Source organism: Rhineura floridana, chromosome 19, assembly GCF_030035675.1.
Source record: "Rhineura floridana isolate rRhiFlo1 chromosome 19, rRhiFlo1.hap2, whole genome shotgun sequence".
NCBI lineage: Eukaryota > Metazoa > Chordata > Lepidosauria > Squamata > Rhineuridae > Rhineura > Rhineura floridana.
The window spans coordinates 27,480,071-27,507,900 of record NC_084498.1 but is presented as its reverse complement, the minus strand read 5'-3'; the positions used below and the strand labels follow the sequence as shown (position 1 = coordinate 27,507,900).

Genomic DNA, 27,830 nt, shown 5'->3' with positions numbered 1-27,830 from the left:
TGCAGAATATTGTGTGACCTGTAAGGTGATCCATGAAGCACTCTAAACTGAAGTTTTTCATTAAACATATTGGAGAAAAATACATTAGTGAGTCTGAGGCTGATTCCAGTGGGCTTGGTCAGGGCAATGACTGCACAATGAAAAGGACATCCAAAGGGTACCCAATTCCCTGTTAGAAAGAAATCTTTCTTGTGTATTGAACTTTTAATTCCCTGGGACAGTGGCTGCTGCATACACCTCATGTATTTAAAGCACATCCCCCTTCCCCCGCAAGAACCCTAATTTGTTAAGGTGCAACGAATTGTAGCTCTCTGAGGAGAAAACTACAGTCTCCAACAAACGCGGGTGACCTTAACTTGCAACCGACCAAATGAATTAAAATTGGTTCCCACTAATTAATCAAACTGCAGTTGATGTTCCAATTACAGCTCGCAGCCGTCCAGAGCAATCTCATGCATGGCTACTCACAAGGAAGCCACATTGACTTCAGCAGTAAAACAAGTGTAAAATTTGGCAGCAGTAAAAAGCATGTATGAAATTTGAACCTTGGACTTCAGGCTGCTTCCCTTAATGTTTTTCACTCCTCCCTTTCAAGTGAGAGAGAGAGATTAATTTGCCATAGGGTAAGATGAACTTGCCGAGTTTAGATCCTTTCCTGACAGGAAAAAGTATAGCAAAGGAGCAGACAAGACTTAACAGTGTTTAAAGTAGATGAAGCAATCCCGCTCATTATCATTATGTTAATAATAGTAATTACACCATTAACCTTTCTAGCAACTTTCCCAAGAGAGCTGGTATGCATACACATCATAACGATGCAGTGGTCATAGGCTGCAATCTTCAGGCCACTTACTCTGAAGTAGTCTAATTAGAGTCCCTGGGGCATTTCTCAAGGGTAAGAGATAGAGTCTCTAAGGTTCTGGTGCAATAGCGGATGTCTTGAGGCAGATGGCAAGGGATGCACCCTCTTCCCCCAGGATGGGTCTCAGTGTGTGTGTGTGTGTGTCAGTATTGTAATATCTTTTCCAGGGGCCCCCCACCCGCTTTTTCCCCTTTGGTAGATGGAATATTTTGGCAGACCCAGCTTTGCAAATACATTGTTTTTCTGTATGATTAAATCTGAAGAACTGCATTAGGCAGAAGACAGAAATAGTGATTCCATAAAGTTGTGTCCAACTAAGTTTTTACTCAGAGAAGACCCATTTAAATTAATGGCCCTAAGTGAGTCTGGCCCATTTGTTGCAATTAGTCAGTCAATATTTTCAGGTGGGATTCCGTCACATCCTAGCAAATTCAGGCTGCGCAAGTATATTTAACTGAGAGGTTTTGTGAAACAAAATTGCTTCTCCCAAAGATCTGACTTTTTGCAGTAAGAAAAGTGATGTGAAAATGAGTTGGAAAGTGTGGGATAACATTTGCTTTGAGGCAACTTTGTCTAATATCTCCTCAAACAAATCAGGCTCAGTGTTTGTTAAACAGGTTGTCTGGAAGTAACACTGGATACAGCAACCTCATATCTCCCCCAGGACCCTCTCCCTGGCCAAAGAGGGCCAACCACACCTCTAGCAAACTCCATCCCCTGGAAAACTCAGACAGTTGACTCTGACTCATCCCAGAATCAGTTCTTTATCTGAGCAAAGGTTCATCGATGTCAGACTCAGCTTTGCAAATAAGCTACTAGTCCACAGACACTTTTACTCACCCTGCCCACGCTGCAAGTGAGTGAAACAAACGTTGTCATTTTGCAAAAATGGTAGGATTTATGCCAGCCCAGACAGCCAGTGTGGTGTAGTGATCAGTGTTAGACTATGACCTGGGAAACCAGGGTTCGAATCCCCACACAGCCACGAAGCTCACTGGGTGACCTTGGGCCAGTCACTGCCTCTCAGCCTCAGAGGAAGGCAATGGTAAACCCCCTCTGAATACCACTTACCCTGAAAACCCTATTCATAGGGTCGCCATAAGTCAAAATCAACCTGAAGGCAGTCCATTTGTCATTTGTACGCCAGCCCAATAGGCAAGTGCCCGTTTACAGTCCTGTTGAGGCCATGAATGTTACTCTCTGCACAGTTCATCCAGAAACCAAACAAGCAATCACAATCCACCATTAACTGTGAAATGGATCCAATATACTTACTGTAAAATAAAAGTGAGTCTATTTAATCTAGACAAATGAAGAGATATTTCTCAAGATATTGGATCTCTTCTCTGATTAGAAGAAATTAAGATTGACAGCAACATGAGAACACCCAAGACTCAATAAGATATTGTATACACACACGCACAGAGAGAGAGAGAGAGAGAGAGAGAGGTGGCTGGTGCCCATTGGGACAGGTAGGGCATGGCAGGGAGCAGAACAGGAGGTGGCACCAGAGCCAATGACAGGCTGTTCAGGCTAATTGTAGTTTGGTCTCCATCCTCCTCCTCCTCCCTGCTGAGTTCTACAATGGCAACCCTGAGAGTAAGACAACAGGAAGTGCTACCCCCAGGACTGGCTGTGAGTAACCTGGTGAAAGTTATTGTATAAAGAGAGAAAAATGATACCAAGAATATGTGTAATATAATAGTGTTATATTCTTTTTCAATTAGAAAAATATATAATTGATAAGCACATTAAATTACAATAATTTAATAATTAAGTATTAGATTTAAATCAATATTATTCCTTTTTTTACTTTACTAGTAGATATATTAAGTGCCCCATGTAAAGAAAAAAGGCTATCCATCCCCTCAGATGAAGTTTAGAGAATTTGCAGCAAAAGAGGAGATCTGTTTGGGTTTTGCCTCTCAAAAGCTGCTGAAGCAAGGTTGTAAATGAATGTATTTTCTCTCGTACTGCTGAAACTGGGGGAAATCTTGACAGCCGCCAATACCAATCTCTGTTCTTTCTCCTTTCTGATGTCTTGCAGTTGCTGCTGTGGCTCTGTGTAGCCCGGATCCCAAGAGGGTTTGACTGGTTGTCAGTATTGTCGTATTTTACACTGTCAAATGCTTTATTTAACCTTTAAACCATCCAGCTCCAGCCAAATAACAGCGCAATCCTATTCACATCTACTCAGAATTTAGCCCTAATTGATTTCAGTCCTATTGTGTGCAAATCTGGACTTTTCATCTGGGAAACAAATAAAAACTTTCCTTCTCAAATCATTAGATTGTGACATTTCTTCTTATTGGCTGGGTATAATTATAGACTTGATGGGGACAATGACAGTATAGAATATATCCATCATTATGTTTTAATCCATTATCACAATTATTATTTATAAACCATGTGTGTGCCCACTGATCAAATCCCCACTCACTAGAGAAGCTCACTGGGCAATCTTGGGTTAATCACCATCTCCCAGCTCAATCTACCTCACAGGGCTGTTGTGAGGATAAATGGTGGTGGATTGTGTGTGTGTGTAAACCATGTCTGCCACTTTAAACTCTTTGGGAGGAAAAATAAGTGTACAGTTCATAAATTGCCTTGAGACGTTGTGGTATGAATAAGTAAAATAATGATAATAAAACTAAAGAAATCAGGATGAGGTGAGGAGAGGAGTCCAAAGAAAGGTCATTCTCATGGGAATTTATTTTGCTTTTTGTGTGTGTGAGCAATGGATATAAACTATAAACATGTATTAAACACATTTAAATATTTACAATAAAATATAAATATATAAAGAAATAAAATACATTTAACACAATAAATATATACAATAAAGTATAATTCTATAAGCATATTTTTATGAAATACATACATATAGTTTTGTAAATTACAATTACATGTATATATTTTTAGGTGATGAACGGATTCCTTATGGGAATGCACAGCAAGCTTGGATGAATTAGCGTTTGTTGCTTTCAAAACTGTCATATATATATATATATACACATATACACACACAAATACAATGTATGTGAGTGTATATAGGCGACTCATAATAGAATAAAAGATGATGCGTTCAAATAACAACGAAACAATGCTAATTCCAATAATAATAACCGCCCGCCCGCGCGACTTTTCCTCGGCAGCTTCGCACCACTTGCCGATCCCGGCGGGACAAAAAGACATGGAGATTCCGCCTCGCCGAGGGGTAGCAGAGGCGCAGGCGCAATGGCACCAGCGCCACCTCCGTCAGGCTCGCCTCCATCTTCCCGTTCACCTTCAGCACAAACAAAAAGGGCGGCGTGCTGCGCGCGGGCGCTCGAAACAGAGAAACAACGCACGAGAAAGCGCCCCTCCCCCCCTTCCCCGGCTGCCGTCTAGAGCGCAAAATCTCTCCCTCTCTCAGCCATCTCCGTCTGCGTCAAAGCACGTGAGCCTGTTTTGAGCACGTGATCCGCGCTCTCCGGCTGGCTGGCGGACGGGCGGCGCGTGCGTGCCCGCCCCCGCGAGCAGGCCCCGCCCACTCCCTCCCTCCCTCCCTCCGCGCGAGAACGAGTGAGCGAGCGGCCTCGCCTTCGGAGTCCGTTACGCGCCCGCTCGGCTCCCCTCACGGCTCGCCCCGCCGCCGCTCCCCCTCCTTGTCGTCGGTCATGAGGCCCGCCCGCCGGCGCCGGAGCGCGGCCCACTTACTTCCGCTGTTGGTGTGGTGCGGCTGCCGCTGAGGCATCATCGCCGCCGCCGCCGCCTGTCCGGGTGGGGATCCCTCGCCGCCGCCGCCGCCGCCGCCATGTTGGGCCGGGAGCCGCAGCGGGGCCGCCGCCGCTACTGCCGCTGAGGCGTCCGCAGGAGAGGAGCAAAGGCAGCCAGGACGAGGGCGAGGAGGCGGAGGAGGAGCGGCCGGCGCCAGCGCCATGGCGGAGCAGACCTACTCCTGGTGAGGAGCCGCCTGCGCCGGGCCTCCGGGGGTGGGCTTCCGGGGTCCCTCCCTGCCTCCCTGCACGCCTCTCCCCCGCCAGGGACGGCCGCAAAAACAGGCCTCGCCCGCCGCTCCGGCGTGCCGCCGTCCTCCGCGGCAATCCTGCGGGCGGCCCCCAGGGTTCCCGCCCCACCCCGCCGGTGGCCCGCAGCGAGGCTCCGGGGGGGGAGCGAGGGCCGTGGGGGAAGTTGGCAGGTTCGACCCCCCGCCGCCATTTCCTGCCTTGCCCCTTGACTAGCCCACCCGCTCGAGCCGCAGGAACCAGCCTCGGGAGGCCTTTTTGCTCAGGCAAGAGCTGCCTGCCCAGCCAAAAGGCAAAGCGGCAGCGCTGCCTGCTGAGAGGCCGGCCGGCTGGCTTGGACCTGCTCCTGGGTCACCGCTCGATCTGCAGGCTCGTGGCAAGCTCCACTGGCTGGGCTCATTTCTCCCAGGGGCTTGGCAACCAACCCAGTTGCCTCCGTGTGTTGTGTGTGTGTGTTTTTTAAAATGGGCTGCTCATGTTTTGGAAGCTTTAACTCCCATCCCTGCAGGATGCTTCCTTATTTATCAGTAGGGTGTTTTTTTTGCATAAGGGGTAGATTCCCAGGTTCTAGAAGAGTAGCCATGAAATAATAATCTTTTGGTTCCTTAAATTCTGCAAGTGGCTGTGGTATGGCTCCTGTAGGCAAGAGCCTTCTCAAACAGATGAAGGAAATGGACAGCAGTGTGTGTATTCAATATGTGCTCACACTTTTTTCTCATCTTGCAAAATAGGGTTCCCCCCCAATTTAAAAAGTGTATACATGTACAGTGTTTTCACTCCCCTCAGTATTTGATGAGGTAGGACAACCTAATGCCCTCAAGGTGCCACAAAATCCCATATACGCAACATTGGGGTGGTGATGTGTTTCGCCACTTGCTAAGCTAAATTAGATAGAGATGTCTTCTATCTGTATGGTGCAATCTATTTTGCCACCAGCTGTTTCTTATTTAAATGCCTGTTAGTGAAAGAGCACAAATGTGTATCTGAGGGAGGAGATATGTTCCTGTATTTAAAAAATGCAAAGTTGTAGAAGCTTTTTTTCCCAAAGGCCGGGTGCAGTGTACCTCGATTAAAGGGAGAAGACAAATGCTCTAAGTTCATTGATGTCTTATTTATCTTGTCATGTTAATCACTCTGATGTGTTCAAAATGTGTTTAGTTAAGGTGGCAACTCTACTCAAAGCCTTCCTTTTAGTGATGGGTGGGTGTGAAAGATGCTCTAGTTTGTTACACCTTACAGATGTCACATTCCGGTGTCTGCCTACAGTAATAGAGGAGTAAGTGTTGGGAAAAGGCACTCTAAATTCTTGGCATGTTTACTGAAAAGTAAATCCCACCGAATGCAGTGGGACTTTATTTCTGAGCTGGTGTAGATAAGACTGTAGCCTGATTCTAAGTACGTTTGTATGGGATATAAGGTTCACAGGTTTCAGGTTTAAGTGTTCTTACATAAGGTTGCAGCAAATGCCACACAAACTGGTTAATAAAACATAAGAAAGACTATTGTTTGGATAAGTGTTTGCTTCTTAATGCTTTTTGAGTGTTTTTATCATACATTATCTTTGTGATCCTCGCTATAGGCTAGTACAGTTAGGCTGATATTTTAAGGGTGACTGAAAGTTCTCATCCTAAATAGAATGGAGTTGAGGTCTTTTCAGACACGATTGTTACTATCCTACTGTGGGAGATTAAGTGAATTACTTGAGTAGGACCATCTAGAAAGTTGTGGCTGAGGTGAAACTTAAACTACGGATTTTGTGGTTCATAGCATGCTAAACTAAAGATCTATCTAGTCTTCTGTTTCCAACAGTAGCCAGCCAGATGCCTCTGAAAGCTCACAAGGAGCCCATGAGGGTGGTAGCAATTCTCTGCTTCCCAGTATCTGATACCAACAACCACACTTCATTTAAATGCAGAGGTTCATAATGTAATTGTCAACTGCAGAAAGATAAGCATGTGCCCCTTTTTTCATATCCTTTCAGCTTCATGGGAATTCTGAATTAAGAGGCACCCAAAAGAGAAACAGTATTGTCTTGTCTTGAAGTGTATGATCTATCCACTCCAGGTTGGATTTCCATTAAGTGTCCTGTAGCCAAGTCCTAAAAATAATTGTTTAGAAGTCAGTCCTTCTGAATTCTGTGGGAATTAACTCCCAGGTCAGTATTTCTAATTTCAGTTTGCAGGATTGTAGTCTTGGTTTTAAAGTGATGTGACAATCCAAGAAATGGGGGGAAATTCTGGACTATAGCACAGAATTTGTGTGATGGCTTGGATGGGGGAGATACTAGTTCAGATCATTAACTGTGAACTTCATTAGGTCGTCAGGGGCATGTGGCAGTGTCCTGGTTCATAAGTCACAGGCAGCCAAACCATGTTTTGTCTGTTAGTGTTGTGTCTTGGAATGATGTGCTGACTGTGTTGTATGCTTTGCTTTGCAATAACTATAGTTTGCTGTAACGTGCAAATTAAATAAACTAGGTGTGGGAGACCTGTGGCACTCCAGATGATGCAGAACTCCAACTCTCCTTAGCCACAGTTAACATGGCCAATGGCCACAGTTCATGTGAGTTGTAGTCCACCAACATCTGGAGGGCTAAACCTTAGCCAGTCCTAAAGTAGCTGTGGTTATTGCAAATCAAAGTTTGCATGCTCAAATCAAACTATAGTTTCAGTTCTGATTTGGAGGCGAACAAATAGCTCTGTTCAGGAACAAACTAGGGAAAAATAACAGTGGGGCAGCGGGGAGATGTGAGATCTTGGTGACAGGCTGTACTCTTGACCGATGCACGTTAATTCTGAATAGGGCCTGAACAGATTCTAAGGGCATTCTGAGATGAAACAGAATGTATATGTGTGAAAGAATATCTTTCACTTTTATTGAAATACCTTGTGGAATGCCTCTCTCGATACAAACCTACCCGTTCACTTCGTTCAGAATCTAAGGCCCTCCTCCGGGTACCAACCCATCGGGAAGCCCGGAGGGTGGTTACTAGATCTAGGGCCTTTTCTGTGGTGGCCCCTGAGTTGTGGAACAGCCTCCTCGAAGAGGTACGCCTGGCGCCTACACTTTTATCTTTTCGGCGCCAGGTAAAGACCTTTTTATGCTCCCAGGCATTTTAATTTTCTTAACCATTTCAATCTTTTAATCCGTATTTTTAATTTTTGTCGTATTGTGTTTTTGTAGTGTTTTTTGTTGTTTGTTTGTATATGTTTTTATGATTTTTATTATGATATATTGTATTTTATCTTGTTTGTTCACCGCCCTGAGAGCTATTCTGCTAAGGGCGGTATATAAATTGAAATAATAAATAAATAAAATAAATTGAGGGCACTGAGGAAGCAGGCTTCCTGATAGCTTGGAAAGGTCAGTAATGTGTTTTTTTTTTTTTAAATCTTGAATTGGAAAATTTTCTGGAAAGCCCTTAAGGTATTTTTTTGCTGAGATAAATAGATCATATTCAGTATATTTAGTTAACAAAATTTATTTAGAGCGCCGTCTATATACATGGTGCTTTACAAAGAACAGGTATGACAGGTTCCAAGCCTGTGGGGCTTACAGTCTAAAATAGACACAGGAAAGCAACAGAGGAAAGGGGAAAATGGAAGCATGGAAAGAGATGAGATTACTTCCAATTATATGTGCTAAGGGGATGAGCTAAAGGCTCCTTAAGAGGAGGAACTTAAAGGAAAGAAGGGAGGTGGTTGCATGGAGGCAAACTAATAAACAAAACAAGAAATAAGTGGCGAAGAGTGCCTGTCACCAACTTCAGCAGGTGCATCAGTTATGCCCTTTCCTGGGCAGGGATAATTTGGCCGTTGTGACACATCCATTGGTAACTTCACATCTGGACTATTGTAACGCACTCTGTGTTGGTCCCTTTGAAGCTGGTCCAGAGGCTGCGGCTGGTGCAGAATGCCACACCCCAGGTGGTGAGTGGTGCTCCTCATCGGGCACATATCACTGGTGCTGAGGGATCTGCACTGGCTGTGCTGACTAAGCAAGTTTTAAGGTAGCGCTACTAACATGCAAAGCCCTAACTAACTCTGGACCAGGTTATCTCAAAAATCGTATTCCACTCCATTGCCCAGTAAGGGCATTACATTCAACAAATGGAGCGTGGTTACTTTTACCATGGCCTGATGATTATCGGCTTGTGATAACATGGAAGTGGGCTTTTTCACTGGTGGCACCACTGTTGTAGAATGCCCTCGCCACTGAAACGCAAGAGGCTCCACCTGCATTAGCATTCCACTGGCTCCTGAAGACACACCTGTTTAGGCAAGCGTTCCCCTGCACTTGTTTGTTTTTAACTCTCATATTTTATTTATTTTATTGTATATTTTAATTAAAGTATTTTTAATTAAATTGAAAGTTTGGTATTTTAGTTATGTATGTATTTTATGTTGTAAACCGCTTAGAAGCCATTCTGGCAAAGAAGCAGTATAAATCAATAATAGCAACAATAATAACAATAATAATAATTTTGCATTCTGAATAATTTTTCCCAACAGTCAAAAGTATTTGAAGTGAAATAATAGGTCCCTCTTCCTGCCCACAAAGTCTATTTGGGCTGCAGTCCGATAGACATGTGTGATTTAAATGTTATAGGTTATGGTCTGAAGGCACATGAGGCCAGCAGGGTCAGGTCTGGTCAGTGCCTGGATGGGAGACCGCCTGGGAACCATATGTAAGCCGCCTTGGGCTTCTCTCATGAAAAGAAAGGCGGGGTATAAATGTAATAAATAAAATATTCAAACAAATTCAAAGCCTTACTTGGAAATTATTTTTAATAGAATACTAAGACCTAATAGCTTATGCTTCTGTTACATTATTTAGGTTTTTAAGACAAAAAAATGAAGGCACTGAAAACTGTTTAACATACTAAAATGCAAAGGCCAACTCTGTTCTTACCCTCACATTAGCCCTGTTTCAGCTTGAGGGTGCATCTAGATTGGCTGTGGGGAAACTTTGTCCTTCCAGATGTTTCTGAACTACAACTCCCATCAGCCCCAGCAAGCACGGCCAGTGGCCAAGGATGATGATGGGAGTTGTAGTTCAGTAACATCTGGAGGGCCTAAGGTTCCCCACACCTGACCTAGATGCTGAGAGGCTCAGGGTAGGCATTTTAAGTATGTTTTCTCTGTTTATAGTTAGTTTTAACTTACTTCATTTTTATGGTATCTTTTTAACATGACTGAACTGCTTTGCACAGAAAAATTTATATGCATCATGGAGATAGTGGCTTGAAAAATGTAGCTTGAAACTTTGGGTTTAGATTTGAATAGTATAGTACAGTATGCCTTTCAATTGCCCAGTTGGATTCGGTATATTACTAATTAATTTCCTGATATATACATTGAACAATTTCTTGCCAGAAAATAAAGAAATTGAGTCTTTTCCCGGAAAAGATTCCTCCTTGCATCTCTGGTCCCTGTGCACATACATTTCCTATACATGTAGGATCTCTTCAGGCCTTGAATGTAAGTAGGGGTTGGGACCCATTAGTATGATCCTGCTCCCCTCAATTCAAGTGTGCATTCACTATCAGTTTGTCATCTGAAAAAGACTTAGTTTGCATGATTTGGATGTCACAGCAAATATTGAGAGGGGTAACACTGTTAAGTCTGTTGCAGCAAAAACAACAAAGGCTCTTGTAGCTCCTCAAAGGCTAACAAATGTATTATGCAAAAAGCTTTTGTGGAGTGGACTCTACTTCATCAGATGGCAAGTTGTTATGAACTAGCGAGGAGTGAACGCATGAATCTGAGGCACAATCCTGGCCAAACTATGGTTTGTTATTGATACCTAAATCTTGCCTCTCTCTCAGCCTAAAATACTTAACGGGATTGTTGTGCTGAAACTCTTTGAGATCCTTGGAGGCAGATAAGATGTAACAGGGTGGTTAGAACTAGCACACAAAGGATGTTCCTTATTTCAAGGTTCTCCAAATACGTGCTGAGTAGACCATGGTGTTCTAGCATCTCATGTTTTTGTTCTTGCTTAGAATGCTGATTGCTGTATTTGGCTCACCAGGGTTAGCCAATATGCTGAGTTGGGGGGGGGAGTCTGTAGCTGCAGAATGTCACAGCCCAGTCTGTCATTAAAGATTCTCTGTTAAACTGGTGGAACATGCCTGACATGTACAGTTTTTCACAGAAGAAATGCTGCCATTGCAGAGCACCCCTTATTGTTGAAGTGTCAAGCAGTAGAAGAGAGTTACTCACCATGTCTTCATGTAAAGTACTGTTTTGAGCCTGAGAAGTGATGGGTATTGCTACAGTCCCTTACTCTGTGTATAATGGCTAAGAGACTGAGCTATGGATCTGGAAGTCCTCAGTTCAAATCTCACATCTGCTTTGAACTCACTACGGGTCCTTCGGCAAACCCCCCCATCTTTCATATCTCAGTTTAGGTCTCAGAAGAAGACAGGAACCCCATCTACCATATGGAAAATAATAATACCGACTTACATTACAGGGTTATTGTAAGGCTTATGAGCAGATAATGCATGTGAAGTGCTTTGAAGACTTTTATACAATTTTTTATTAAACCAGCACAGTGCTATGTGGATCAGAGGTTGAATTTTCATAGCATTTTTGTAATAGCATTCATAGCTTTTGAAAATTTGACCTGTCCAAAGGGCAGTGTGTTCCACTTTTTGCAGCTCAGCAGAGAGAAGAGGAAATATTTGTTGCAGGGGGATGTGTATAACAGCCTGGTAGTGATTCTTAAGCTTTGCCTTTGGCATGTGCCTTCTTGAGAGCAAGTAATTATGAGGTATAGCCCAAGTTTGATAGCAAGCATGGATATTTTCACAATTGACGTTGAAACCAAACTCCTTTCATGGGCCTCAAGCAAAAGATTAAAATATGTTCCTCATTGTGATTTTTTAAAATCTTGATTTGTATTACACTTGGTTAACTTTTGACAGTGTCATATATCGTGGAATTTAGGAGGAAAAGGATGGCGTCTGTGAGTAACATGTAGGCTTAGTAAATCTAGGTGATGGCTATCATTTGTTAAGCTTTGGTACTTGACCAAAGATGGGATGGTCTCTTCTGCAGTACGATTGTGTCCCTAATGAGCTAACAATGGGAAAAGATGTAAAATGTTTAATGCAGAGGTATCTAACTTAACACACTATTATAGAATATTATAGTTTGATTTTCTGCTTTTCGAAGCTATTTGGTTGTGGTAAAGTAATGACACTTTGAGGGTTCTTACTATCTCAATACAGAGGGGGTATTTTATCTGTTCCAGTGAAGACAAGAATGATCCTTGTCAGTGTTTCTCACTAGACCCCCCAGAGTTGGCATCCAAGTGTTTTTTTTGTCTGCCTGTTTGAGATTTAAATCTCTGTGCAAGTGCTATCCCTGCAGGCGCTCCTGGAAGTTGCTTTGTTCTAGCAATTAAAATGGCTGCCATGTAGTTTAGCAGGACCATGTGTTAGATTGAAAGGGTATATCATTGTGTGCTAAGCTGCTATGTAAGCTGCCCTCCCCTCTACCTTCTGCTTTTGGCATTAATTTAGCAGTAGTTCCCTGTGATATCTGAACTTGGGGTACTGTCATTTGTTTAAAGTGTGGCTAAGCTAGAATCAAATATGATTTTGGTTTGTTCTCACTAGCCCTGGCTTAAACTGACCACAGTTACCCAAGTAAAGATGCCACAGGGAACTATGGTTAGTTTGAATCCCAAAGTGCACACTTTTGATTTCTTCTGGTGTGCAAAGGAGGGGAGGTAGAAACATGTGAGCCTGAGGTGTATGTAGGCCCTGTGCATAAAGAGGCAAAACCATGGTGTCACTTATGTTTGAATTGAGCCCAAGCAGCTCTTAGACCTATTAGATCATGGGTGGGGAACCTTTTTGGCGTGGCGGGCCTGATTTTAATCTCCCTCTGCTGCAGGCTGACTTTGACAGGAGTGTGGGATCACACATCTGTGAATTATCTGATGTAATGATGATACCAGGTGATTGGCGGATGGGTGGTCCTGCTCCCTTGCCAAAGCTGGCCCACAGAGGTGCAGGCAATAAAGCAAGACTGAACTCTCTGTGTATCAGCTGGTGGGTGGGTTTTTTCCCATCCTGTTTTATGCAGGGTATGGGATATCTTAAACATTTTTTCTTCTCTTGGGTTTTTTTTTTAAATAATTAAGGCTAATGGGGTGCTTCAGGTTCTGTTTTTAATGTAATATACTAAATGCTAGTTCAGAATTTTTAATCTCTGGAAGATTAACTCTTCCATAGTCAGTACACATTGGGAGAAGATGATGGTAAGGGTTAGCTGAGATTTACATTGCTTCACATTGCTTCTAAACACTCAGAGTATTGATGAGGCAGTAGAGCAAACATGCCTTGTAAGAATCTTTACTTTCACCTGTAGTTGCCCTGCTCTCAGGATGTGTGGGCCTTAATTCCGTACGCAGGGGCAAGTGAGGTAGAAGTGCAAGAACTTAATTTCAGAGTTAAGTGCTTTACTTTCTTGCTTTCTCTCCTCTTAACCCACAAAACATTTATTCTTTCCCTGCATTTATTAAAGTACATTGATGATTTATGTGCAACAAAAAATACAGATGTGTACAATGGTGTGGAGTGGAAGTTTTTCCAGTGCTTTATTTTTGCACAGAAAACTTTCACAAGTGACCGTGAATGGAAGCCAGTTGCAAACACAATATTGGGCGAGCATGGCAGTTTTAATGCTTTTAGCTTAGTTTACGCAGTACAAGTAAAACAACATGCTAAAGTAGATCACCCTCTAGGCCCAGGCATCAGAACATTTTCTGATACAAATTACGCCATGCAAATTTGCATAGGAAAAGTTTTCTAGAAAAAAATTCCCATTCAGAATTTTTCAGTAAACCCACATCACTGGATGTGTATATTCTAGTACGAAGCTGCGTTTTCACCAAGATGGATAGTTGCTGCATTGTCCTTTTGCTGCTGTTAACCTCTGTTCTTTCTAGTTGTTACAGCTAGCTGTCTGTGTCTCCTAGTGGAAATAATTTACTTTGCTAGCCTGTAGGTCAGGGCATCTGTGGTGGAGCCCAATCAGCTGCTCAAAGTAGGAAAAGCTCAGTAAGACAGATGTTTTCTGCATTAAAATTGTTATATATGGGATGCAGTGGGACGTAAGGTTTTATTAATTGGCTTTGATCTCAATGTTGAGCACTACTGCTGCAAATATTTTCCTTAATCTAGTAAGTTAGTTACCTTACCTTTGTTAGACAAGATAGTTGTCTTATATCTTAGCAGCAGCAGATTCCAGGTCATATGAATGACTGGGCTTGCATGATTAGGTATGGTTCCATTGAGTGAAAGCAGTGAAGGCATCATAGGATGGTTTACCTAGACAAAATAGCAGTAATTATCAGGGTTGTCATAAGGATGATTTAATATTTTCAGAAGGTTCATTCAATCTTAACACAGTTGATGAAAATGTTGAAGGGCTTTTCCAGAGTAACAGTGAACAAAAAATGTACGTTCCTATATTCTGATGCAACTGTACTGAAAACAAGAGAATAATGGTTGAATCTCCTTTACAGTTGTGTCTGTGATGAAGCATTTGGTCCAATGGCATTGGACGTAAGAAGGGATTGTGTTTGAACTCAGACGTTTTCCAGACAGCCTCCCACATGTTGGCTGCAACATAAAACACGGTTGGCAAAGAACAAGCAAAAGAAAATGGCAGTCTTCACTACAGCAAAACTTAGCAATTGCTGACCTGCATTTCATCATGCTTGGTTATTGTTTCAATAACCCTCGTTGTTGATGTTTGGCTTTTATAATAACTTGAATATGTGGTACAGCTTTCTTGAACAAGTAGTAGAATGAGACACCACAATGTGTTTACGGTCTTTAAAAGCTGAGTATTAAGTTGCATATAAATATGAATATACTGAATCTTAATTGCTTGACCGTTTTATTGGGTTTGCACACGGAATCTCATGTTAATATTGCCCACAGAGTCTACTAGGTAATTGGATGTGACTAACTGAGTGGATTTAGGTAATCAATAATCCCACTGACAATTGAAGTTCTTCACAAAATTTCCTGCAGGTTTGCAGTGTGCATTTAAAAGCACAGATCTAACCAGGGCTGTGGAGTCAGTACGCCAAACCTTCGACTCCTCTATTTTTCTACTGTCCGACTCCAACTCCTTCATAAATGGCAAATGTATATTAATTTTTCTACTGTCTGACTCCAACTCTGACTCCTTCATAAATGGCAAATGTATATTAATGTATTAATATTAATATATTAATTTTATTTTGAAGTCGGAGTCAGTACATTTCTACCGATTCTGACTCCACCCAAAATTGCTTCCGACTTCACCCAAAATTGCTTCCGACTCCATGACTCTGACTCCACAGCCCTGGATCTAACACAAATGTTTGTACTCTGATGGTTTAAGAGCCTGTGGCTGTAATTTTTATAGTTTTTGCCTTGTTTAAGAAGCCCAACAGGCTCAAGATTATTAGAAGAGGTCCCACAATATAATTCTTAGTGGTAATATCATGCAAACAGTAGAGTGTATACAGTGCAAATGTGTAATGTGAATAAATTATTGTTTTCTTAGATTTCACATGTATATCTGGAGGCAAATGCGTGAGTATTTTTAGTAAAATTTTAAAATAATGACAATTGCATACATTTTTGTGGGAAACATGCAGTGTTATTCATTCAGCTGTTAAGTTAGTGGCAACATTGGAAGTGCAAGTTGGTTCTTTTGCGCAGAATGCCTTTTACCAGTTTATGCTATGTTATGTATGTCTGCTTGGAAGTAAGCCTCTTTGAGTTCAATTGGACTTACTCCCAAGTAAGTATATAGCATTACAGCCTTAGACCTCTGTCCCTGACTGGACAGAGGGAGCCTGGCCTCAGTTATCCAAACTCTGATAGCCTCTGGGTTAGACTGCTGTAATGTGCATTATATGGGGCTGCCTTTGAAGATTGTTTAGAAACCAATTAGTGCAGAGTGTGGCTTCTAGATTACTAACTAAGGTGGGCTTTATAATCCTAAGAACATAAGAAGAGCCTGCTGGAGCAGGCCACTGGCCCTTCTAGTCCAGCATCCTGCTCTTGCAGTGACCAACCAGATGCCCTATAGGGAAGCCCATGAACAGGACCTGAGTGGAACAGCCCCTTCCCGTCCTGCGGTTTCCAGCAACTGGTCTTCAGAAGCATACAGCTTCCAACAGTGGATCACATTGTGCCTGTCAGTTTCTGGGCCTAATTTAAAATGCTGGTTTCAACCTTAAAAGCCCTTCAAGGCTTAGAACCAGGGTACTTGAAGGACTGACTGTCCAAGTTCCTATCTCTATGTTTATTTAGAAGATGGCCTCTTGCAGGTGACCCTGTTACCTGCAGTGAGGTGGATGGCATCCAGAAAGGTGGCCTTTGCTGTGGTGGCACCTTAATTGTGGAATGCTGTCTACAAAGAGGCTTGCCTGGCACCTTTGTTACTGTCTTTTTGGTGCCAGGAAAATATCTGTTTATTTTCCTATTTTGTAATTTTATGGCCTTTTAATTTATTATGTTTTGTTCTTTGTAAACAGTCCTTGGAATATGATTGATGAAGCAGTATAAAAATACTTAAAATAAATGAAAAACAAGGATTTGGATCATGTTTTGCATTGCCACCATGGAGGCTTACACAGAATTTCACAGAATTCTAACCTAATATTTTTATGGAGAAGATCAGCTAGAACATGAACAAAAGGTTTTGGTGTTTCACCAAACAGTATGTGTTAAAACACAACAAATCAAGTGAAAATATTGGGGGGGGAGGGAATTGGTGAATTCCCCACCAGCATCTTACATGGTTGGGAAAAAGGTTCAAACCTACTGGACTTGTTGGTATTTCTGAGTTAGAATTAACTGCCCAAGTTCAATGCATGGTGACCTTGAATAGCCACCACAGTATGGCACCACAGAAACACAGTATGAGAGACGCAGGCAGCCTCTGAGATTCCAAGGTTGCTTGAAATTATTACGAACAAATCAAATGAATACCTTGAGATCATAAAAATAAAATCAAGCTAGCATACTCATGTTAAAGACTTCTGTGAAATCTCACCATGGAGCACAAAGAATCATTTGAGAGAACCCAACTTTTTGTATTCTTCTGTCACAACAGCTGAAATCCTGCTTTCTGTCAGTTTCCACTTTGCATCTTGAAGCCTTCCGTTGGTGATAGCATAGAATGGCATTCTGATGGGAACAATGGTATTGATGAAGGGTGGGATATAAATTGATTGAATGAATGAATAAATAAATTTACAATGCTATGGTTTGATTGAATAAACTGTCAGCTGTCTTCCATCATATTGTCTGGAAATGTGAACCTGGCAGTATCAAACTGAGACTACTGCAAAGAACTGTAGTGTCTGGAGACAGTGCTTCAAAGTCAAAGCAGGCATGGAACCTCTTAAATTGCATGTGATCAAGCTATTGAACAAATGTGCCACAGAGATGCAGAATGAAAATGTGACTTGAATGGAATGACCCTAACGGGTGCCAGTCAGTCAGTCTGCCTCACAGTGCCTCTGCTTCCTTGGAAAATCAGGCCATCAGTGTGAAGCTCTGTACCAACCCCACAAAAGAGCAGATTGCCAGGCAGGTTATAATGAAGCACACACTCTTGTCAGGGTGAGCACTCCTTCTCATGTCAGCAAAGGTTGGCATTTCAGAGAAAAATATTTGCAGCCACCAGGAGGACCAGAGCCCCAGCACCTGATAGCAACTGCTGTTAGTGTCCTGTAGGTGAGTGAGCGGTCAAGCACTGAAATGTACCGCTGTAGGATATTCCTGCCCAGACTTGTGTAAATAGAGGATGTGTGAGAACGCTTGGCAGAAAACAGGTGAATCACACAATTCGTTGTGAGATATGTCTGATGAGACTGCCTTTAGTGCAGTGGGTTGAGTTAGGAGCAAAGAGAGTCTATTTTCTTGGGCTGTTTGGAAACCCTTGGGTGGACTGCTGGATGGCCACATCACTTTTACATGTGGCCCCTGGATGGCTGATGGTGGATCAGTATGGCCCTCAGTCTGTAAAAAGTTAACCATCCTTCTTGTCAATGCTTACAAATCTGCCTTTTATCTGCTTTGCATGGAGTTAATGTAGGGTACATGTATATCTGCAAGGAAAGTTGGGTACCATAGCCATATGCTGATGATGTGGCTGATGATTGCAGAAGGAAGGGGGGTATGTTTGTCTGCTTACAAAGACATGTATCTCAAAAAAGCATCTTGGTATTTGGTTAATATGAAAATATATTGAAATAAGTAGGACCTGCAACAACAAAAAGCTCTGTATCCTCACATCTCAACAGCAGTACATTTATTTATTTTTCGTCTCACATTCACATCCTACCTATGTGGTAGGTACCTACCTTTTATCATGGAACCCAAGGTGGATTATTTAGGGTTCCCTGATGGCTTCCTGTTGGGTCCCTCCTGCTCAAAGAGGGCCATTAGCCCCCTTTTTGCCACTGCTCAGCCACCCACTAGAAACTTTTCATTCCCTGCTGGATTTTAATCTGTTCACTGCTTAAAAAACTGTGTTTGGTTTCTTGGCTCCTTCCTGTTTTCATCTGCAGCTTTTCTGGTTTTCTTTCTGTTCTTTTCTTATTTGGTTACTACATTTTTATTTTGGTTTTGGTTTTTGTTTGTACTGAAGAGATTTTGTCACAAGAGTAAATGCGGCATTACTGCTTATGTTTATATTTAAATATGACCAGGCTTATAGTGGAAGTTTAGGTCCAGATGTTGAAACTAGTGCAGCAACCAGAGGATAGCATGTCTGGCTGTCTAAGTATTTTACAGTAAAAGAGAGGAAGTTGGTGAACAAAATACAGACCCAGCTTAACCTAGCCAAGGTGTATGGTTCTTCAATCATAGGACTCAAACATCTTGACATTCTACTCCCCAGGAATTTATTTATTTGTAAGATTATTTGTATACCGCTATTTTGTTGAAAACATCAACGCGCTTTTACAATACCTTTAAAATAACAACCATAGAATAAAACACATTTAAAAAACAATAAAAACAAAGGTCAGCTGTTGCGAAAAAAGCATCTTCTTCATTGCCTGCATACGCCTTGTGGAACAGAAAGGTTTTCAGCAGGCACTTAAAAGTTAAAACAGAAGGTGCCTGTGACTACTTCATTTTGAATACCAGGGTTACTTCATAAATTTAACTTTATTAGGTTAAAGTAGTTACTTTTTCAGCTGCCTATTACTGAAATGCTTGCTGTGGCAGCCAAGAGGCTAGATGGCTTTATGAAAGGATTAATAAATTCCCTGTGTTAAAACTTAGCTGACAGCCTGTCCTTTTCCCAGTTTGGTTGCTAAGAAACAGCAAAGAGCTTCTTACCAGGAAATCATCTTAACAACCTCCCTGTATACTTCATCTAAATTTAGGACTGTGGGATTGTATTGTTTTTGTTGGTAGAAGTCACGAATGTTTTATTTGATTAATCAGTGTGGATCACTTTTCAGTGGTAGAGTTGTAAGGTTTTGTCTAATCTTTTAAAAGTTGTTGATCAAATGTTACTGTCATGGAGAACAAAAATCTATTCAAGATGGCCTTTTTAACAACTTTTGTTCAATTGTCTAATGTCAAAAAGGCAACTCTACTAATATTTTCATAATCAATTGGTCAAGAAGCAAGAGATTAATGAATTAAAATGTTAAAAAATTAAAAAAAAATCTTTTTGTCTTGTCAATACTCACCTTGCTTGAAGAAGATGAGCCATTTTGAAGATCAACTTTCCATTAGTTGGATAAACATGCGGTATATTGCATTAAAAATGTAGTTTTAAATAGTGTGTTTTACTCTGCATCCTCACCCTCCTCAAATTGCTGGTGTCTGCCTTCTTCTGAAAAGGACTTTGTCCAGAAGTCAGTTGCAAGAATAGACAGTAAATACCACCAAAATATTTTTAACTGCGCTGACAGGATGGTCTTAGCAAAAGTTCTAGGTGTGTATGTGTGTGTTTTAACCAGAGCTTTGTGAAAACATCTTGTAATTGTGTCCTTAAAGTTTGTGAGCGTGCATGCACTTTCTCCTACCCCCAAAAGTTCTTTATAGGTTTCACCCTAAGATATAGGAATAATTGGGATGAGTTGCACGCTAGCAACTAGCCTCTTTTTCTGTGGCAACCAGGTGATTCTAGCCCTAAAAAGCTGCTGGTTCTTTTAGAGCAAAAGTCCTCACCTTAGGTTGCTTTTCTTTCTCTTTCTGGAAACATCCCTAAGCCCCTGCAGAAAGATCAGAGGCTGGAGGGAAGAGGTAGCCCCTCTGCAACAAGGGGAGCAGCCGCCCAGTCATACTGCTGGGTTTGAATTGGGGCTGCTGCTGGGTGTGTGCTCCAGCTGCCTGAGCACCTTGCTGTGTGCTCCGCAGCAATCCTGTCCCGCTTTACAGATAGAGGAAAAAAGACAGTGGAGGACAGGTACGGGGAAACTTTGGCCCTCCCCGGCCGTTAAGATTGTGAGCTTCTGGCTGGCTTGGGCTTGTGGTGGAGGCTGATGGGTTTGTGGAAGCAGCAGCTTCATAAGGATCTGAAGCAGCCGCTGTCTTGGCTCCCTCCTCCTGTTCTTGTAGCTGAGTGGTTGTTGGGTTGTCCTCACCTGGGCTGCAGCAGCCTGGCCACTGCAGCCCCCAAAGCGGAGCAGGAGAAAGGCCAGGCGTCAGGGACCTTGAAGGTCCGGGCGTGGGGCATGGCGGTTGGGGCATCTTTCCATTCCAGTTGCCACACTTCCTGCCTGCCTGCTGTTTTTTCCTTTGCTGTGGTGGGTGGATTGCTGTGTCAGGTGAGGGCAAGGAAGGGACGTGAGACATCTGGGGTGATTGGTGTGTGTACTGGGGACTGCGTGAAATAGGCTGTGGTCTGGGTTGCCCACAGCAGCTTTGTTTTAATTATTTAGAATATTTATATCCCACTTTTGGCAGCTCACTTGTAACAGAGGCTTCATTTACACTTGCACGTAGGATTTATTTGGGGGGATTTCCCTGTCACAGCAGCTTTCACAGAATTGCAAGTGTTCAGACCTAAGTGTGCGTGCGCTTGGATTTGCTACTTCTTGCTGTCCGTATCTCTCCCTTCTCTGTTGTCTTTCCTGCTGTCAGAATTTAGACAGGCACCTGTTTTGCTGTGGAACTTGTAAAGAACCACATATGTTGAGGATCTGGAGTACGTAGAAACAGCTCTGCAAGATGGGGAATATGTGGCCAATCTCCAGGTGTAATTGGACTCCCAACTGCCATCAGCCCCTGCAGCCTGCATTGTCTGTTGTGGTCAGGGATAGTGGGAGTGGAGTCCAGCATCATGTTGAGGGCCACAAGTTCCCCATCCCTGCACCACACTAATGCATGAGTTTCCAATGTCTCGGCAGGACCCATAGTAAACGTTAAGTGACAATGTTCTGTACAAAGGCAAGTACCAATAAAAGCAGGGTATGTATACAGAGGAGAGCCAGTATGGTGTAGTGGTTAGAGTGTTGGACTACGACCTGGTAGACCAGGGTTCAAATCCCCACGCAACCATGAAGCTCCCTGGGTGACCTTGGGCCAGTGACTGCCTCTCAGCCTCAGGAAGGCAATGGCCAACCACTTCTGAATACCGCCTACCATGAAAACCCTATTCTTAGGGTCACCATAAGTCGGGATCGACTTGAAGGCCGTCCATTCATGTATACAAAGAAGTACATACAACGAGCCCTTCAGCAGCGGGACCAGGCCAAACGGGACCCATCTAGTCCAGCACTCTTGCTGTCACAGTGGCCAACCAGATGCCTGTGGGAAGCATACTTACATGTTGTTCTGCGCAGGCCTTTTCTGCCTGATGTGCATCTGTAGGATTAATGGCTTTGCTGTTGTTAGAATGTGACTTTGGGTGTATGAGCTACAGTATAACCAAATGTCTGGTTTGAACTCAGTTTTACGGTTGTGATTTCAGATTTTTATAGCTGCCTGTGGGATCATCCTTATGGCCTTTATGTGGGATGAATATTGCGGTGGGGGTAGGGAGAGAATAGCAGATGGAACACTCTGGGCCCTCTTTGAAAGGACGGACGGACGGCGTGAGAGTAGCTTGCCAGGACCTGCAAGTGGATGGCTAAATGCATCCCCTCCTCCCAATCCAGTTTTGTTGGCCTTGAGATGGAATGGAATGTGTGGATTCCATCCCCCTCCCCCAATCTATGCTGTGACGAATATAGCAGATCTGCAGAATTTGACAACTGCTACGGGAGCCTGGAAACATACAGTTTTCATTTAAAAACAGAACCAGTTTTTTCATGATTCCAGAGAGATGTTTCAAAACATGAGCAATATCTGCAAAAGGCTCCAGATTTCAGAGAGGTGGGTGGAACGTCTTATCCCCTTTTGTCCATTTCTTATACATACACTCTCATGCTGCTATCACAGAGGGCTGCAAAACTCCCCCCCCAATAACAAATTGAGGTTCAGAGTAATCTAGAATAGTCTAGAACAGGTTCCTAAACTGTGGTTTGCATCTGGAGCAGCGATTTACTTAAGATGTTAGTGTAGGTCTCGCCGTTCAGTGGAAAGTGGAAAGGGGTGGTGGTTGTCTGGAGGGACCCTGCCCTTCTGAATTTGCTGCTACACTTCAGGTTGTTTCATTTAAGTATCAATAAGAAAAGGAGCATTAAAGTTGCACTGTAAATCCATTTGGACCATCCAGTCAGCCTCATACATCCTTAACCTCAGCTAGGCCTTGTTTCCCAAGCAGGGCTCAGGTGGAAAAGGAAGCCCTTTTAGGCTCCTCCTTGCCCAGAAAGACACAGGGGGTTTTCAGTGAGAGGCTGCCACTTGCAGTTCAGTGGTTCCATCACACATGGCAGCCACAAGGATGTGGGACAGGAAACTTTCTATGGTTTATTTCCCACAAAAAGGTTTCCAGTTTTAGAAGTTCATGAGCAGCATTGAATGATGCCAAATGCAAATGCAGTACTAAAGTTTTTAGCTTTGTTTGCTGAATACAATAAAAATAAAAATGCTGAATTGTATATCACTGGGGCATCATGAAATTTTCTGACGCAAATTGCCCTGATTTGCATAGGAACAATTTCCAATTCAAAATTTTCTGGAACACCCCATTACAACTGCACACAGAATCCAGCCGCTCCAGACACCCATGCAATTCCTTGGAATGAGCTGGCCTCCTCCACCTGTTGGGCCTGGATTTGGTGCTGGGTTTCCAGTTGCTATCCCCTGTGTGACGGCTTGGGCTAGGGCAGCCTTTCCCAACCAGTGTGTCTCCAGATGTTGTTGGACCACAACTCCCATCTTTCCTGACCATTGGCAATGCTGGCTGAGGCTGATGGGAGTTGTGGTCCAACAACATCTGGAGGCACACTGGTTGGGAAAGGCTGGGCTAGGGCCTAGCTAGGCTGAACACTGCTAGTTCAGTGTGTCCAAGGGGGATTAGGAACGAAAGTCTTCAAATAACATGCTGTATGGCAAACTCTTCTGCAATGGGGTGGTGGGGGTGGTCTGTGATTTGACATGGGGAGGGGGCAGAGAAACAAAGTGGCATGTGCATAACCTTAAGGTGCATGTGAAGATATGTCTTTGGCTTCCTGCCAAGGTCTTGAGCCACAACTAGGTTGTCAGAAACTTACCTTGACTAATGTGGCAGGCTTTTAAGTACCACTTGCCGAATTGACTCTTGCGGCCAAGTTTTGCCTCTAGGTATGTAGGCAGGGAAGCATTTGTAAATGAGAAGTGTGTTGGTTTCTGCCTTTGTTTTTGTATATATATGTGGCCTTTGGTGATATGTTTGTGGGCTAGAAATGTCCATTAGCTTATTTGCAGGGCTGAAACATGGTTTAGTTTGTTCTGGAAGCTCTCTCTCTCTCTCTCTCTCTCTCTCTCTTTCTCCCTCTCCCTCCCCCTCTCCCTCCTCCCCCCCCCCGCCAGTAATGAGCTGGCTGGCTGACTATTTGTCTCTAGCAGCTGTTCTTCCGCTGCCTACTGCTGATACTGGCATTGTCCAGTTTTGTTATGTACTGCTAGAAAGGTTGAGTTGGAATGTCTGGAAAAGCATATTTTCCATGCTTGATATTCTGGAGCTATGTAGCTGTGCCGTCTTATTCCTGGAATTGTTCTGTAGGTAAAGCTCTATGGAGCTGTCTGTGCAGACTAGAGAGCTAACTGGTTGGTTTGTTATGTAGACAAGAATGCGGTCATTGTAAAAAATGGGAGGCTGACGCCCAGAGCTGATGCAGAACAGTGCTTGTGTGTCTCTGGGCATGCCCCTCGCCGGGGCCATGTAGTTCTCTCTCTCCCACCTCCTCCTGCCATTAGCAAAAAAACATCATCCAGGGGTCTTCCCTGGGATAGAGCAGCACATTGTGAACTTCCCTTTTCACTATTTAGCCATTCTCTGCCCAGGCAGCTGCTAGTGGCACCTTTTATGGGCAAGCATGTACCATTCAGGGTGGGTGGAGAAGAATATATTATAGCCCTGATAAGGTCACAGAACCATTTTGACAAAGTAAGAGTCTCAGGGGTGGGCGGACTTCAGCCTTGCTTAATCTTTCCTCCCCTCCTACTAGAATCCAGTTGTTCACCAATCTGTGTGTTCATTTACAAAGTAAGCATAAATACTCGGGATCACTGAACACATATTAGCTATGCCTGAACCCGTATTAGCTATGTTATAAAACCCTGAGAGTGCACTCTTATGTGCGAATGCTCTTGTCCAGAGTGCTCGTCAAGCACGTGGGGCACACCAGCTGAAGCTGTGCCCCAGTGACAAAGCCTCAAGGTAACAGCTGAGTTAGGCACCTATGTGGGAAAAGGCAAATACTATATTTATTTAATGTGTTAAAGCATCAGCTGAAACGGAAATAAGGTCACAGCAAAGGTATTGTGTGCCTGCAGCCAAATCCCAAGGGGTTAATTTACAATTCAGGCGCAAAAACCCTGGTGGCAAAAATCCTGTAGAGAACTTGGCTTTTAATAGTGCAACCTTAAATGTCTACAGTAAGCAGCAAACAGAAATCTAAATTAAATCCTGTTTTGCAGAGAGAGTAAAACAATATATAGTTCCTGGCTAGTGGAAAGGCCAGGCTATAATACAGTGTAGGCTTAACTTTCTGTTCAAGCTCAGTGTTGGCTCAGTTTAGGTTATTAAGTACAGCATATAAATTTAAATGTAGGCTCAGTCCAAGTTAAAAGTTCAACCTTTAGTTCAGTTTTAAAACTAGCTTATTAAAAAAACCCCACAACCTCCTAGAGTGTAATTTAACAGAAGCTTGCGTTGAGGCATGTTCACAGGGACATGATTGGTCCTTCACATTCCCAGAAGGACGCTATCTACCCAAGTCCTTACCTTAATCCCCATTAAGCCACTACCCCTGTACATCCGTGACCACCATTGTACACCCATGACAAAAATTCACATTTCCAGGGGCTAAACTGACCTAAATCCCTCTTTTAAATTTCTACCCATGGAAATTTGGTGCAGCTCAGTAGTTGAACTATACCTCCTTATGTTTTTCAAATGAGCTCCCTTCTCAAACTTTCTGTAGCAGCAGCTGCGGAAAGCTAGCCAGGGTTATACATTTGGGTAAGCTAGCAAGGGAGCCTACTCTACAAGCATACCCAGCTGAAGCAGCTTCTCAGCCCCAGTGACAAAGTGTCAAGGTAACAAGGAAATTAGACTCCTGCGCTAATTGGCAACAGAGACAGGGGACTCTTCCCCTTATTGATCTTACACATCCCAAATTTCCAAGCAAAAACAGTCAAATAATTGCAACAGGAATGCGTATAGAAGGTCAGCAACAGATGGGGGCTACCTGGGTTCTGCAGAATGTCACATGTCTGCTGGGCAGAAGTTGTGTAGCCAAAGAGTTTGTTTTCCATTGTTCATCAGCCTTTAATACACATTTTGGATAGTAACTGGATCAGAGCACATGCTTAAGAGAACATACACATTTTAGTTGTAATGTGATGGTCACTGTTGCAGGAGCCGCTTTCTGGCATGGTTAAATGTTAATTGGCTAAATTTCAACGAACACAGAGTGTAAAGGGGCTGCAAATATTAATTTCTACCAAGCAGTACAGTTCTCTGGTTCCCTGGATACTTAACATTTGTTTTGCAATTACAAATTGTCAAATGTGGGTCAACAGTTTTCAACTGTTAGTACATCACTTAGGATTTAAGGAGTCTGCTGTCAGACCTTTCACAGTACTTCACACAGTTTTGGAGCCCCTGTTTAATCTCCCTATGATGTCAAATCTGACTGGCTATCATAGCTGCCTTGCAGAGAGTTTGCAGAGGTGATGGGAGTGTGAAGGGCCCTATGCAGCACACATCATTCACCCTTGAGTGCTGAGATGAGACTTGAACCTGAGAGAGCCACATTTAAACCCAGCATGTTAGTGTGCTGTACGAATGTCAAGGCTGCTGTACAGGCTGCAGTTTCATACTGGAGGTAATACAGCCATTGAGAGCCTTTCCCTCCAAGAATCCATCTAATCCCTCTTTGAAGCTGTCCATGTTGGTGGCCATACTACATCTTGTGGCATTTTCACAGTTTAACCGTGTGCTGTGTGAAGTAGTTTGTTTTGTGTGTGCTGAATCTCCCAACATTTGGCTTCATTGGATAGTCATGATACTATACCATGTGAATTAATTAAAAAACACACCAGAATCAGAGATCATGCAAATTTATTTATCTTGCCTAATTTTACAGATCACAGGATTCAGCTTTCCTTGGGGTCAGATTTTGCTCTGTTTAACAAAGTATATTCATAGTATCCTGACTAGTGTGGCTCTCCGTTTTTTCCTGATTGAAGGCTTCCTCTCTGCCCATTTCCGTAAGGGAATCAAGCATGCTTTGTCATTCCTTGCTGTGCCTGCTCCTGCACTGACTTAGCCAACCCATCAGTTTATCATCAGCCCAGGATGCCTCAGCCATGATCTCCTGCTAAGCTAGTTCTTTTCCAGCTCTCAGAAGGCTGTGTGCTTCCAGGGACTCAGCCTCTTCCTGATAACTCCCTTCTGCTGACAGGTGAGACAGGAAGATTACCTGGTCGCCCTGCTGAGAACCCATGGTGTAATTTCACCACTGTGCTTTGCAAGTCAAACAGGTCCTTCTGAAACTTAGTGTTATATCGACTGTATTTTCTGAATCAACAATATGTAATAAACATGCTATATCTGAGTTATTGTTGTGTATTTGAAATTATTTGATTGCTGTTCGCTTGTTTGGAATTAACCTGTTGACGAGTGAGTCACCTTGGCTGATGTTGCTGGCTCAGGCTTCAGATGTTTCAGTCCTTAAAATTGAAGGACGTGTGTACACACGTTGTATTTTGCAAAAGAAGCCTAGCCTTACTGAGGAGCTCATCTGGTCATATGGGCTGTCTTACTGCATTATGCATGTGAGAAAATTGATCCATATAACCCAAGTATTAGATTCGCAGATTTTACTGTCATTTGAGTTTTCCCCTCTGCGCCTAAGCCTTCACTGCAGCATGGCGGATCCCTAGTGCTTCTCCCCACTCCTAATACAACAGCAGTAATGTTCCTTGCCTCCATCTATCTCTTCTCTCGTTCCATAGAAATAGGCAGTTGGGGTTAAAGAGGGGTACCAGATGTATTCATGGTGCCAAGTTGCAGTTTGTGACCCAGAATCTGAACTGTGTTTTTTAATAAAAACAAACAAACCACAAAGGCAGCAAACTAGCCTAAGTTTCCAGATAGGATTACTTCTCTCCATCTGTATAAAAATGCAGATGGCAAGGGTTTGGGGCATGTGTGGACAGAGGGAAGATGGCAAGAAAGGGAAACTGAGGAAAAAAGAAGCAGGTTAAAGGACTAATGGTTATCTGTTGCCAAGCAAGGGAAAGGAGGAGCCACCAACTCCTTGAGACTCGCGGTGACAACTCCTTGAGACTCGCCTGGAGTCAAAGCTGGATG

General features: G+C 43.1%; 1 protein-coding gene across 1 annotated transcript in view; it reads left to right on the top strand.

Moving 5' to 3' along the window:
* The first annotated feature begins 4,285 nt into the window (after nucleotides 1-4,285).
* SPPL3 (signal peptide peptidase like 3) overlaps nucleotides 4,286-27,830 on the top strand; it is a 44,738-nt gene continuing 21,193 nt past the window's right edge. The window contains exon 1 of the mRNA XM_061603152.1: nucleotides 4,286-4,805. Within this exon, the coding sequence (XP_061459136.1) occupies nucleotides 4,783-4,805 (23 nt within the window). The 5' untranslated portion in view covers nucleotides 4,286-4,782. The remainder of the gene's footprint in view (nucleotides 4,806-27,830) is intronic.